Below are 15,442 nucleotides of genomic sequence, written 5' to 3'. Positions count from 1 at the left end.
TCCTCAAGGCTGGGGTACTGTATGGAAACCTAGGGACTGAGGGCCCTGAGAGGTTGTCCCAGGTACACGTGGGCTAATGGACAGCATTAGACTGTGTCCAAGTCAAACACAGGTCCAGATAGCAAACTGCCGAGTACAAAACAGGACAAACACGCTCTTTTACTACTGACCAAGACTATGAATCTGTAATCATCATATTTGTAAGGATTAGTTTTAAGAATGTATGACAAATTACCAGGGTTATGATCACTTCTGTCTGCAGATATTGCCTGGAGACCAAAAGACTGTGAGACTCTGCCAACTTCTTTTTGCTATTAAACACATACAAAATGCATAAATATCAGCGTAAGAGAGAACAATTCACTATGCACATATTCTCTCAACATTTTATTCACCCTTGCTTAGCACAATCCACTCAAAAAAAAGTCATTTGACATCAGACTTCTGAGTACTTGCAAACCAGTTCTCTAGTTTATACCGTTTCTCAATCCTTTATGAACAGTATGCTACTTTATATTCATCATGTTTAATGAATGATTGCTAGAGGAATATTAAGTATGTATAGTTTTTCAAACTGTCACTTTGTACATTCACCCTCTCCATAATCCACCCCCTTAAAAGGACTATGGACAGAATAATTGACTAAATATTCCACTATTCTGACTATATCTTTGCTAGTTTATTAGTAAAATAAGATAAAAGATCTTCTAATTAATGAAGCATATTATATATAAATATTACATATATATAGAAAGCTTAAGGTAGTTCTTTTGGAATTCTGGAAAGATGAGACTTCCTATCAATGAATAAAGGTCAGAATGCAAGAAAATGACTGTCAGAGACAGAAAATTTAAAGATTTGACTTTGAAATGCAGGAAAGAGTGGTACTTATGGCATTTTCTTCCCAATCAGGCCAAACTACTCCATGGTAGCTACAACATGGGAGAGGATGAAGGCATTGCCATAAATCCCACTAATATTTGCTCTCTAATAAATTCAAAAAACTTATCTAATTTGTTTTTACTCAACCCATGTCTCAAGATGACCAAATGTTAGAAGGAATCAAGTTAATACTACCTACTATTATGTTTGCCTAAAACAGACCACAGTTCGCCAACACCCCGGATGATCAGCCACCCCGCTGCTGTACATACTGACTTAGGGAAGACCAGAAGAGGAAACACAGTTCCTTCCGTAGCCAGGTCTCGAAGAAACAGTCCACCCAACCGGACTAAAAGCAAGGAGGAATTTCTTCGAGGAAGAGATTCTGCTAATAGTTTCACATCTACGAAAAATAAATGTAGGAGTTGATATTATGCCATGATAGGTTAAACTGCTTTAAAAGCATTAAACATAGTATTTTACAAAGACTATTAGATATCATGAAATCTTTTTCCTTGAAATTAGAAAAGAAAACCCTATCTATATATTTATATCTGTGTATATAAATCTATCTACATAAACATATAAGGAATATTAAAAGTTCCTAGCAAAAGGAATTTTAAACCCTGCACTTCCCAATTAAATTCAAGCAACCTGCTATTCATACTAAGCTTATGATTCTCAGCTTTCAAGTTTATACTCAAAACACTTTTTTTTTTTTGGTCAAAATTTGCCTCTAAACTACTAAGGTACTTCAGATAAGTGGCTATTTAATGTACTGAAATAAAAATATTTGTAAGATGTGAAAACCAACATCTGGGTATTTATATAGACACCTTTAATTCAAAACCACAAAAAAGTCAAACAAATCACTACTCATCATTCACAGATTCATTTTTGTGAATCTGCCTACTCACTAGAATTTATTTGTAATTCCAAAATCAATACTCTCAATGCTTTCGAGGACATGTGAAGAGCAAAAAAGACTTGAGGCACATGACGTGCATGTTCCCAGCTGAGGCTGAACAATGCAATGCTCCTTCTTAGTTCAGTTTGTACTGTACACAAGTGCCCTTTTCATGGACTTAGTGCCAGTTTTTTGTATTTTTATGCTTTTTGTTGATGAATTCTTTAAAATGGCTCCCCAAGCGTAGTGCTGAAGTTCTGTGCCTTACAGAGAAAATATGTGTAGTGGGTAAGCTTCACTCAGGCAGAAGTTCTATGTTAATGAGTCCACAATATATATTAGGTAAGGTGCCTTTAAACACAAACATACGTAAAACAAGGTTATGCATTGACTCACTGATGACTGTTAGGACCAGAGGCTCAAAGACATTTAACCCTGTATTTCCCCTAGAAGCAGTAATTCAGCATTCAACAGTTCAGTGTTCATGGCAACTTTTGGGAACATAACTACCACAAATGACACTCAAGGGGACACTGGTGCCCAGAGAGATAAACGGCATCAGGTAGCTCTTTGACTGCAGTACCTGAAAACTCAAGCTGCATGAAAGCACTTTCATTCATCTGAGGAGTCCCCTGCTCCTGGTGTAACAGGGTCACGGTACCTCGCTGCAACTGCAGGTTAAGTTTGGCAAACACGTGATCTCGCTTTGTATATGTGTTCATACAGGAGGCATCCGCAGTGGGGTCAAAAAACTCCTCAGTGCCTAAACATGAGGAAGAAAAGACTAAGAAAAATCATGGGAGAATTTAAGAAGCACAACCAGGCACACTGATCATGGTTAGATGACTATTTTTCCCTTTTTTAGGGGAAAAAAATCATGGGTGACTTGTTTTATTCACTAATGTAAAACAACCCTCATCATTTTATAAGGGATCTTTTAACTAATTAGCAAACCAGAGAAGACAAGAAGGTTCAGGCTAAGGGTCAGTGTAAAGCAGCGCTGTGCGTACAGTTAAATGCCCCACATCCACACCCCCGAGTACTGCAGACTAACCACACATGGCCTTGAGCACTTTGAGCTGATGTGGCTAGTACAACTGAGGAAGTGAATTTTTTACTTTATTCAATTTTAGTTAAAGTTAAATAGCCACTTGTGACTATGGCTGCTATACTGGACAGCACAGGTCTGAAGAGGGGCTCTGGACTGGTATTCAAGTATCAGAGTTTAAAGCTTTTAAACTTGCTTAGTTCTTTCAGAATAGGTGCCACTCAGTTCTATCTAAAACTGTACTAACATTCAAGTTTGGTAATGGAGTTGCAACTCAAGTGTCTCTCAGAATTTCCTCAGTCTGATTCTATGAACGTAAAACAAAGTTTTACAAATGTTTACTTTTTTTAACTTGAAAAGTATCATAGGCCATTGCACAAATAACAGATGAATTTTTATGAACACGTGTCAGCCTTCACTATAGCCAAAGGCAGGAAAAGCGAGGGCCAGCCCTTACCCAGGATCTCCTCAGGAATCCACTGTTCATGCTGCTCGGCTGACAGCCCCTCGACTGGCTTCCCTTCCGGGGTTTGCTGCCCGTACCAGCCACCCCAGCCAGGAAACCAGGACTGGAGATAGTGCAGCATCCCACGGCCTCCACTGCTTTCCGGGTCTCCAGGAGAATCCCCTGGAGAATCAAATGCAGGCTCTCGTAGGCTCTGGTCAATCAAAAAGGAGCACATATGAGTATCCAAAGACTGAAACAAGCTGTGATATGCCACTGATGATGCTTGGTCCCCCACGGAAGCATCGCATATCAAAACCAAAGCACCCAGAGTCTGACCCTGTCTCAAAGAGGGTTTCTTTCTTACCTCTGCCAGTTCTTCTTCTTTGTGAAATCGTTCATGAACCAGTTCACGCAAAATCTTCAATTCCTCAAAGCTCTGTTCCTCTTCAATCCGACACATCTCCTCCTGTTTAGATGAAACAAAAACAAACAGAACAGGAATTACAGCTCCAGAGAAACCGGACACCCTCACAGACCACTACAACTACCGTGAAGGAACCTGTCTGGCCCCCAGTGTTTCCACTGGAGGCCAAGAAACAATAAAAATAAATAGTTCCATGACTGCTGTTTCTGGTTTAACAGCTCTTCCATACAACCCCATAGATTTTACTTGGCCTCTGGGACTGATGGTAAATTCAGAGGGAGCAAAGAACAGTACCTAATTGGAAATCAGTAATCAAAGTGTGCACCACTATAACATCCAACCCTTTGCATAGCAGTGAGCTTACAAAGTGCGTCCACACGCATTACCTCAGTTGATCAAAGTAGGTAACTAGTTATTATTCTTCCCACTTCAGCTGAGGAAACTGAGAACCCAGTTTACACAGCAAGTGTGTAGGCCTCCAGCTCACTCATGTTTCATATGGATATTAGCAAGAACATGGTCATTTTAATTTGTTTCATGCCAATTAGGAAAGAACAGTGGTAGCCAGCTACATGCAAATATAGAAAAGAAAGCAGAATAGCAATCCTAAACTCTTTCTTACACCCTCACATTAAGAAAAAGTAAACATTTTTAAAAATTTAGAAGAGTAAAGAAATTATGTGTGTTTACTTGCTCTTCAGTTATAATTTAAAATTTTCTCTCCCTCCATGTCTTTGCCTATGCCTTTAAGAAAATCACCAAAAGAAATGTCTGGTTTATTCCATCCTTTTCATAAGGTTCCTATGTCAGTAATCATGTCTGACACTGGTGAAAAACAAAGTGAGTGAGTCGTGGCTCAGGGTACCAGCAGAAGAGTTGAGAACACCTAGAGAAGTCAGCACTGCCAGTGGTTACTGCACAGCAGGGTGCTACTACGAGCTAAATGACTGTGTCCCCCCAAAATGCCTACATTGAAGCCTTAACCCCCAATGTGATGGGATTTGGAAGTGGGCCTTTGGGAGATGATTAGGTTTATAAGCCTGTCATGAGGGTGAAGTCAAGACACGCAACTACCCTTGTAAGAGAGAGATCTCTCTCCACCAAGGAAAGGCCACATGAGCACACAGTGAAAAGGTGCTTCCACAGGTCAGGAAGAGACCCTCACCGGAGCCCAGCGCCCAGCCAAGCTGACACCTTGATCTTGGACTTACCAGCCTCTAGAACCATGAGAAACAAACAGCTGTTGTTAAAGCCCCCAGTCTATGGCATTTTGTTACATGGCCTGAGCTGACTGAGAAAGATGGTAAAGGAAAACTTGGAAGTGTTTACAAAAGCAGTAGTTAATTAAGAGACAGTACCTGAGCCAAAATACTAGAAACAGTCTAAACTGCTATTGCAAAAAACTGAAACTCACGGAACAAACCAAGGAACACAGCAATTCCCACTCCCTTTCCCTGGGATGGAGTCAGACAGACGGGAACCAGCGAGGAGTCCCACACCAGGACTCCTGGAGTAGTGGAGGGCATCCATCCCTACAGTTAACCAAACAGGAGCTGGCCTTCCCCACCTACTTCACACCCTCTGCCTAGCCTCTACCCCTAAAAATCCCTATGTAAATCAAGTCAATTGGATTAGGGAAAAATGTAGGCCAAAGTCTACAGAGATTAGAGAATTTGGAGTAGAAGAATAATGACTAGGATCAGGCTCTGAACAGACAGAAGTGACCAGAGGAAAAGTCCCTCTGGGCCGTGCACTAAGAGTTGGAGGAGGAGTGGAGTGAGCACCAGGGTGTGGTGGGACCACGGCCACCTTTTCCTCCTTCTCCACCATGGCCTGGCTCTCCTCAAGCAACAGAAGGTGGAAGACACGTCTGGCCAAGGTAAGGCCATGGCCTTCCAACTTCCCATCCTAGTAAGGCCAACTCTATCCTGTAAAATTATAAGCCTTAGCAAAGGACTTCATTTCTTCACAGATTCTATTTTCTTTAGACTTTGAGAGACATTGCCACCCCCTGAATGAAGACAAGAAATGCAAGACGACAGTTCCCTCACCTTGTCATCTGCAGACATCAAGACTCCTTTTAACTTGCTGAAGTATTTATCTGTGTAAGATACAGCATCGCGGGCTCGGTGCAACAAGAAGTCCCAGGTACAGCGCTTCCTCTGCTCCCTGATCTCATTCAGGTTAGCATTCAAAGCAAAATACCACCATTCTCGGCAGCTGAAATATTTCATACAATGTAATTACTTATAATAAAAGCAACTAAAATGCTGTCAACCCAGGACAATCCACATAACGCCATGCCTCTTCTGAGACTTCTTTTCTCTTGTCAGCCATTAGTTCATCATGCCTCAGGCTCATTTTACTATTAGGTTAAACCCAACATGGGGGAAAAGTAAATCTGCTGGTAAAGAATATCAATAACAGATTCTCAAATTATGCATCAATAGTAATATTTACTCAATTGGTTGAATTACTCATAATATCAATCCCTTCAATGACAGAAAGTCAACTGGTGACTGTAAGGTAAATACCATCTTAAGATAATTACGAAGGATTAGGCTACTAAAGATTTTCAATGAAGACTTCAGAAAAGATATAGAAATATACAGGATCCAAAGAAAGTTTTAATGTATTGGACTGGTCAAGTTTACCACTGCAACATGAAAAAGTTTGTTTTTGCTACAGAAGTTATCAAGTGTACTATATAAATGTTGACCAAGCGAGAGAAAAGAACACACAAGGAGCTTCTTAATTCCACTACATTCAATCTAAGAGCAAACCTGTGACATCAAATAAATACACAGTAAGAATATCAGCAATGATAAACAGGACAGAAAAACCAGCCATACTTGTATCACCAACTACATGTGAAGGATAATGAGACATGTTTCCGACCTATGTACAAAAAAATAACATGCTATAGAACGCATTCCATACACAACGACTCACAAGCCCTTACTTCTCAGATACAGCCGCTCTGGGTTTCCATTTTCGGAACTTCGTTTGCCTCTCCTTTCGTTCCAGCTCTTTAAGGAATGCCATGATTTGCCGGTATTGCAGCTTTTTGTTAGAGATGAAAAGACACTAGGTTAAAACTGATTTGTTTTTTTACTCAGTTAAGACATTTATCTAACAAGAAAAATTCATGTAAATCAATCCACTGACCTGAAATCCTACACAAATTTAAAGACTAAATTTCAGCATCAAGTGGCCATTCTCTCTGAAAACTAACAGCTAAATATTCATATGTACTGTACCTCTTGTACTCCATCTCAGCATCTAAAACATCTGATCAAAACTAACCAGAGCCCAAACCATCGGACTGAGTAGCACTGGGTTTTGCACCCACGACAGCTTTGGTCTTGCGTGCATTTTCTTCCCCCCTAGGGTACTGTGAAGCATCAAAACCCCTCTATCCCCACGCTTCCTTCACCCCAGTTACCGGTCCGACAGTGAGAGTACAAACCACTGGGGAGAAGGAGGGTACCTGAGAGAGCTTCAAGGGAATGGTCTCCAGATGGATGTCACACTCGATACGGGGCGTGTGCCGAGACCTCAGAGGCTCTTTGGAGCAGTTTCTTTTCAAAAGAGCAGATGCGCACACGGGCTCCAGAATGTAGTGATGCCCGCGGCTCTCCCTGCTCTTGTCCATGGCCTCCTGAGCGCCACGAGAGTGTCTTGTCATTACAGCAAATGTTTTCAGAATCAAGTTACATGCTGGTATGTTATCTAATCTACAGTACATTACATCAGAATCCAAAACAGGAAAAAACTGGGAATCTAAAGCTCCCTACAACTTCTTAAAGTTTATTAATATTTCTTACTAAGTAACACATTCACACAGTTTAAAATATAAAGGCAAAACTGTGAAACGGCTCCTTCCTACTCCCACCCTCCAGCCACCCAATTATCTTCCCAAGAAATAACCAAAAATACCAGTTTCTTATGTACCTCAGCCAGAGGCACTCTGTACATAGTCAGACAATCCATAATTTCCTGGGTTTTTCAAACCATTCTTACATTAATAGTATATATGCTGTTTTGCCTTGGTTTTTTAACCGTAATTCTACAGCTTAGAGATTGTTACATATTCATCATAAAGATCTTTGCCTTTATTTTATACAGCTGCATACTGTTCCACTGTATGGCTACACAGTATTTCTTTAATCAAATTAGCAAAACAAAACCATTCTGCACAACAGTAGGCAAGCCAAAGATAATCTTTGGGGGGTAAAAAAAATGAGTCTTTTTCTCCATTTCACTTAAACCACCTACAATTTCTTTACAAATAGATTACACTGAGATTTTCTTTTAGTCCTTCACAAACAGTAATACTTTATTTCCAATGATTTATAATGACTTTCTAAGTATTTCTTAAAGGAATGGCACCACAGGTGAAATTTCAACATAAACATAAAAGAAAGCTCTTCTTAAAATCTGCTCTCGTGCTTTGTTCACTTAAAATCTGATGCCTAGTCTATGGTGGCTACAAGAATGGTAATGACAGGATGTTAGATGCATATGGGGGATATTACACAATACTTAGAAGCAATGAACTAGAAGTACACACAGCAACATTAACTGATCTTAAAAACAGAGCTTTAGGTGAAGAAAAGAAAACAAAGAAACCTACAATACAATGTAAATGCAAAACATACACAAAATACTACATGTTGCTCAAAAGTACATACATAGCCAGTACCCCACGCAAACACTTGTGCATGGATGTCTAAGGGGGAAGAGGGAAATGGGAATGGGCACCAGAGTCAGAGACAAAACCCTACCTGGCAGTGATCCTGCACTGTTGTGTTGTGTTACAACAAAGACCTCTGCCAGAATCATACCTGTAACTCCACCTGAGGTAAGTCCCCCAGTAAAGTGCAATCGATATCCCAATAGATGCTAAACTCTGCCACATCTAATTGTTTTTTCCGCATTAATTTCTGTACCTGAGGTAAGACAGGGAAGAAAACAAGATGGCTTTCTTTATTCATGATATAATTATTCATTCAACAAACCATTTGTGAAGAGTCATGCATCAGGCACTTTTCAAGATGCTGGGGACACAAAACTGAATTAAAACATGTTTTGCTCTTAAAGTGTTCAAAATCTAGCTAACTGGGGATACAAACACGCAACAATTTTCATCAAGCAGAGGAAGAATATGTAAGATTGCTTTGAGCAAACAAAAGACAATATCTGTGTGGATCATCAAATGATATATGAAACAAAAGATGTATGTTTCAGGCAAAGGGTAGGTTAGGGTAAGACAGAAGGATGGGGACACATTTCAAAGAGCAGGGTCCATGACATACGACTGGTCTCATCAGAGAACAGGGAATACAACGGTGGAACTGGAGCACGGCACTCGTGTGGCGGCAGTACCGGTACATGTGTACAGACTCATTTGGAACGGGAGCTAAGTGCTGACAAAGGACCTTGCAACACTAGGTGCACGGGTTTGAACAGCTTCCCCCCCAAAAAAATTCATGTCCTCGCTGAACCTACAAATGGCACCTTATTTGGAAATAGGGTTTACAGGTACAATCAAATTAAATGAGGTCATACTGGATTAGGTTGGGCCCTAAACTAATAACTGCTGTCCTCATAAGAAGAGAAAATGGACACATCGGGGAGAAGGCCATGTGAAGATGGAGACAGAGGTTGAAGTGATGCATCTACAAGCCAAGGAATGCCCCAGCAACCACCAGAAGGAGCCAGAAGGATGGGACAGATTCTCCCTCAGAGCCTCCACTGGGAACCAACCCTGCCAACACCTTGACTTTGGACTTCTGGCCTCCAGATATTAAGGAGAATCAATTTCTGTTCTTTGAAGCCATCTAGTTTGTGGGAACACTTTACATTAGCCCTAAGAGATATTAGAAAAGGAAGTTTATGGCAGACTAAGGAGTCTGGACTTCATACTTTTAAGGGACATGGGGCCACTGAGAGTTTTGATGTAGGCCTGCACCAGGATCAGGTATGTGTTTTAGAAATAGAACTCTGGCAAGAGTGCTAATACAGCCTCCCCACCCCGGTATGCCAGACAAAATGAATCACGAGTGCGTCAAGATAATGAGCAAGTTCATGGGATCAAGTTGCACTTTTAAAATATTGGGTTACTTTGAGCTAACCACCTCCAGGCCCAAGCAGCCACATTAATGTGCCCCAGTTTGCTGTACAAATACTATCTTTTCTTACATGTGCCATGATACAGAGAAGGCTGGGAAGCACTGGTATTGAACCAATCAAAAGCCAGGGGTGGCAGCAAAGATGCCATGGAACAGGATATTTTATTAGCCCAGGCAACAGTTTACAGGTTCCTGAAGTAAGACAGATGCAGTGAAGATGAGAGGAAGGGACATATTTGAGGCACTTTGCAGGAGAATTGCCAGGACATTGTGGAAGCTGAGGAGCAAGAAGTGGAAGGTGGAGCACAGGCTCCTGGACATTATTGTAGGGGAACAGCACACGCTCTGGGCCAGGGATGGCAAACTTGGCCTACAAGAACCAGAGAGCAAAAATTAAGGCTGTTTTACCTTCTCAGCTCTGCACAAAAGCAGAAGCACAATAGCAGCTTTAGAAAACTGTGAACAAATAGGCACGGCAGTGAGCCAATAAATCTTTATTTACAAAATTAGGCGGGGCGGAGGACTGGATTTGACCCACAGACCAGTTTGCCAACCCCCACTCTAGAGCGGGCCCACGTGGGTTCAAGCTCCCCTACTCTCTCCACCTCTCTTCACCTTGGTGTCTTCAGCTGTGTGTAAGATGAGGACAGCAGTGGTGGCGAGAAGTACTGAGATTTCAATGAGGCGAAACATGTAAAGCACTAAAAACAGCACCTGGCACATGAAAGGCCTCAGAAGATGTTAGTTTTTGTTCATTTGTTTTAACATTTGGTGACATGTTAGAGAATAAAGGAAAACAGGAAGCAAAATGGGCAGGTGAAACAAAATGGGATCATTTTGGTATGACAAGCCTAGAAAACCACAGAGTGTCCCGTAGGTACTCAAGGACCATGAATAAGAACGTCAGAAGAGAGGCAGACATTGGAGTTCAAGACGTGGAAGCCGTCAGCAAACAGCTCCAGGTGGTAGCGGAAGCAGGGAACAGAAGGAGTTTACCCCAGGAGCACAGGTAGCATGAGAAGAAAATCAAAGATGAGATCCTTTCTGCAGCTTGGTTTCTTCACATACAAAATGAAAGGGACTGCACCAACATCTAACAGGTGGGTGAAATAGTAAAAAGTCAGAGAAAACTAACTATTTCCCTATTTTAGCAAATTAGGTTGTTGCATGCAGACAAGACAAGGATGTAGCCACCAAAGACCATGGTGGAGAAGAATGTGACCGCATTTACATATCACAAAATGACAAGACAGAGTCCCAGATTCCCCAGAACGAGTGCTTTCGTCCTGGTCTGCAGTCATATTCATACTCACAGGCTCTCTCAGAGCATTCTGCATGGACACATTCTTAATGCAGACGCCAAATGCAAAAGGATGGGAAGGATTGGTGATGCCATCTTCGAAACGCAAATGGACATCTTGAATTTTTAACTATAAAGGGGAGAAAAAAGAAAAACACATTTAGACAATTGCTGAGGTACAATCCTATAGGCTGAAGTCAGACTGCCCTTGAGCCACCTAAGTAAACCATAACAGGAATTTCATACAAATGCTTACATCACACAAGTCTAACACTCTTTAAGTTCCTAAGAGTTATAATCACAAACTGGACATAATGACATTTCTTTGTGATGAGTGCTATCTCAAAAAGAGAGTAACAACACTTTCATTAAATCATTGCAGAAGACCCCTCAAAGAAACACTAAAAGAAAGTAAAAGGAATACTACCATACCTAGATACCTGGCCCTTCCTCTCCTATGGTACCTTAATTTTGCCTCTCTGTTCCCACACCTGGACACAGGAACACTAGTGGGGCGTATATACTTTGTACTGATTTATTTCCCCTTGCGTTTTTAGGTGGGCTACAGAAAAGGCACTCTGCCTCAGTAAATTAAAAAATAAATACAGAAAGTGAAAAGACAACCCACAGAATGGGGAAAAATATCTGTAAATTGCATAATGATAAGAAACTAGAATTCAGAACCAATAGATTCTTACAACTCAACAATAAAAAACATTTTTTTTAATGGAAAGGACATTTGAATAGGCAATTCTCCAAAAGAGATATACAAATGACCAATAAACATATGAAAAGGTGCTCAACATTAGCCATTAAGGAAGTGCAAATCAAAACCACAGTGAGGTATCATTTCATACCCACTAATATGGTTATTATCAAAAGACAGTAACAAGTCTTGCTGAGAATGAGAAGAAATCGAAATGCTCATACATTACTGGTATGAGCTCATACAGTCCCTTTGGAAAAGTCCCTTTGGAAAAATTGACAGTTCCTCAAAAAATTAAACAGAGTTACCATATGATTCAAAAATTCCACTGCTAGGTATACATTCAAGAGAATGAAAACATGTTCACACAAAACTATATACACAAATGTTTATAGCAGCATTATTCAGAGTAGACAAAAAAGTAGAAAAACCCCAAATGTCCATCAACTGATGGAGACAAAATGCAGTATATCCTGAGAACGACAAAAACTTGTATGAACACTCCATTCAAGCCCTTCAGTAAGAGACTTGACCAAATTTTAACATGGCTTCTAGCAACAAGGCTGTGTCCCTGGGACATTCCAGCCCCCTCCTGAGTTCCTGTCTGGAAAAGCTCAGGGCTATTTGTCAGGGCCAACACCTGACAATAGGCCCCTGACCTCCCTTCCGTAAGAATTTACCAAAAAGGTCTTACCAACTGGGAGTCTTCTCTAGCCCTATGAGATGTTTGTATCTCTTCTACAACTCAATGGCCTGAAAGCCATTCCTCTGAAATGCAGTCATCAGGGAGGGTCAGTCATCAGAGCCATTCCTCTGAAATGTAGTCCCCGCCTCTGTGGGAGGACAGAAGCCTAGCTAGCAGACACATTTGGCCTAATTACACCTGCACGGACCAATCCTTTGTGATTTTTCACCTTAGACCTCTCCACACACATACATCTTTATTCTCAATCTTTAAAAGGACCCTCACCTCCATGCAAACTGGAATGGAGCTCTTGCTCTTTCCCCTTCTGCCAGCAGTTACTGAACAAATCTGTTTTAACCACTTTAACACTTAGCTTTGTTATCTTTGACAATCCATACAATGGAATATATTATTCAGTCATAAAAAGGAATAAAAATCTGGTACATGCCGCAACATGGATGAACCTTAAAAACATTATGCCAAGTGAACTAAGTCACACACAAAAGGCGACAGAGTTTACAATCGCATTGATATGAAATGTCCAGATTGGTAAAGCCATATAGAAAGTAGATTAGTGATTGTGGGGGGTGGAGGAAGAGGGAAATTGGGGGTGACTACTAACTGGGGATGTTACTTCTTTTTGGGGTGATGAAAATGTTCTAGAATTACAACTCAACAATAAAAAAAACATTTTTTTAATGGAAATGGTGATCAATGCTCAACTTTATAAATATACTAAAAAACACTAGATCATACACTTCAAAAGTGTGAACTTACAGTATATGAATTTACAGTAATCTCAGTAAAGCTATCATTAAAAGTACAGTTAAAATAATAATGAAGTTTGTAAAATCAATCATAGCTAAAAACTAAGTAACTGTCTGAAACAGAATTCAAAGCAGTCACCTCAAACGCACTAATCTTTTGTTAATGTTATGAAAGTTATAAAACCAACAAGCTCAGACTGCATTTCTTTGGGAAGTGGTACCTTGAAAACACTTGGCCTGTGTCACCTTGGCATTGTGAGAAAACCCTGGAGGGAAGAAGTGCTAGCCAACTCTCACGACACTCATGTGACTGACTGGATGCTGACCTAGTTTTTGAAGCCAAAACAAAATTTGAAATTAAAGCAGAAAATGTGGCCAACAATCCTAGCGCTGTGACTCATCAAACTGCCATCACAGATGTAGTGAAAGAGAATATATGTTGGTGGGCTGTTCCCAAGTCCCTATGTAAGCAACTAGAAACCATGTACCCGCCTCTCCCATTTTACAAGTGAAGAAACTAAGACCACAGACTTGAGTGATTTGCCCTGAAACTGTCATCATGAAGGTGAAGCGGGAGGTATCCTCATTGCAGGAGGTAAATCCCTTAGCAAGTGGGATTCCAACATTCAAAAAGAAAGTGAAGTGAAATGGAAGTGAAACGAAAATTCCTACTCAAACTAGCTGAAGCAAGAAAAGCCTATGTCTGCCTAGAGCCCGGGACTGGCTTTTCAGGTTTCCCTTTGGCACTGCCTATAGAAGGGCACACGGGAGCAGTGAGCCCTTCATCTACACACCCCGTGTCAGTTAAAGCCACGAGAAACAAGCAACTAAGCAGCGAAACACATTTAAGCCTGAGAAATCCCTTTCATATTTATACTTTATAAAAGTCAACAGGACTTACTTCAATATTCTCCACAATTCTCGTAAGTACCGAGGCAGTAACCGAATACCAATAGGACTCCCCTTTCTGCTGGCGTTCATTCTACAAAGGAAAGAGCCGGCGTTAGCAGAAGCCACTGCTTTGCTCATTTCATGGGTCTCACCACAATTGCACTAACAGCCAAAAGGATTTCTGCCTTGCCTTCCATTTTTCCTCCAGGGCTTGAAGTAGAGCTTTCTTGCGTTCCCTTTCCAACAGTTTCTCCTTTTCATCATTAAAATCCTGTATTTTCTCAGGGGCTCCGATTAAGTGCAGGCTGGAGATGGAGATCACCCAAGGGTCCACGTGGGGGCGATAAAAGGGAATCTGAAGGGTCACTTTCCCAATTAAGCCTGGGAAAAGGAAAGCCTTGTTAAATAAATGCCTATACACACTTTTTCATTCTTCCTGTTTTTCTGTATTCTCTAGTTTTCTTTAAGGAGCATTATTACTTTTACCATATATTTTTTTAATTTAAGAAAACAGCACGACTCTATAGCATCTTACTATGCTGATAGACAGTGACTGTAATGGGGTATGTGGTGGGGTCTCGATAGTACGAGGAAGGTGGTAACCACAATGTTGCTCATGTGAAACCTGAGCATAAGATTGTATATCAATGATACCTTAATAAAAAAAAAAAGAAAGAAAACAGACAGCATGTTCTCGTACAGTTGAAGCAAATGTCCATAGGCTGAGATCTGTAAGCATGAGGCAATATTAATTAGAGCTGGAAAGAGTTCAGTGTGCCCTTACCATATGAAACACAACATCTCTTCCACAGCCAAACTACACATGAAAGTTTCTTGGGGTATCCGTCTTCCCTTCATGTGCACAAGCCCATGAACACCAAACTCATTTCTTGTTCATTATTAATTGGCTGGTTGATAAGTACTTATTGGGAGTTATCAGACTTACAACATGTCCAATCTTGGACATACCAACTAAAACATAGGTAAGGTTGCAGAGGCACTCTACCGAGAAAGAATTCTGATTCTTCACGAGAACCTGGGCTAATGGTTGAAAGCTAAATGGCCTGCTACAACTATGATACTTACTTCCTAGTTCTACCACTTCTAGCCAAGCCTCCTAGAACATAAGCCTTCTTTAAATTCAATTAATAAGACACAAGTCACCACTAAGTAATAGTTTGTAAGAACATCTTAACTGTCACAAAGATTCACATAGCCCAAGTAATACTGTACCTCTGAAAGCAACACAT

At 40.7% G+C, this 15,442-nt stretch overlaps 1 protein-coding gene across 15 annotated transcripts in view; it reads right to left on the bottom strand.

Moving 5' to 3' along the window:
• Window positions 1–15,442, bottom strand: part of VPS13D (vacuolar protein sorting 13 homolog D) — a 286,614-nt gene that overhangs the window by 261,425 nt on the left and 9,747 nt on the right. For all 15 annotated transcript variants that reach the window (XR_008996895.1, XR_008996896.1, XM_057499741.1 and 12 more), the window contains exons 4-15: window positions 14,383–14,573; window positions 14,203–14,283; window positions 11,157–11,273; window positions 8,557–8,661; window positions 7,200–7,370; window positions 6,672–6,772; window positions 5,761–5,929; window positions 3,650–3,751; window positions 3,295–3,496; window positions 2,373–2,552; window positions 1,155–1,285; window positions 236–311 (exon numbers count right to left, since the gene is read on the bottom strand). Coding sequence is in view for 13 of the 15 variants with exons in the window: in XM_057499741.1 (XP_057355724.1) it covers window positions 236–311; window positions 1,155–1,285; window positions 2,373–2,552; window positions 3,295–3,496; window positions 3,650–3,751; window positions 5,761–5,929; window positions 6,672–6,772; window positions 7,200–7,370; window positions 8,557–8,661; window positions 11,157–11,273; window positions 14,203–14,283; window positions 14,383–14,573 (1,626 nt within the window). In the remaining 2 variants the exon portion in view is untranslated. The remainder of the gene's footprint in view (window positions 1–235; window positions 312–1,154; window positions 1,286–2,372; window positions 2,553–3,294; window positions 3,497–3,649; window positions 3,752–5,760; window positions 5,930–6,671; window positions 6,773–7,199; window positions 7,371–8,556; window positions 8,662–11,156; window positions 11,274–14,202; window positions 14,284–14,382; window positions 14,574–15,442) is intronic.

The sequence above is a fragment of the Manis pentadactyla genome, chromosome 4 (assembly GCF_030020395.1).
Source record: "Manis pentadactyla isolate mManPen7 chromosome 4, mManPen7.hap1, whole genome shotgun sequence".
Classification (NCBI taxonomy): Eukaryota; Metazoa; Chordata; class Mammalia; order Pholidota; family Manidae; genus Manis; species Manis pentadactyla.
The sequence above is the reverse complement of the archived record's forward strand: the minus strand, read 5'-3'. Positions and strand labels throughout refer to the sequence as shown.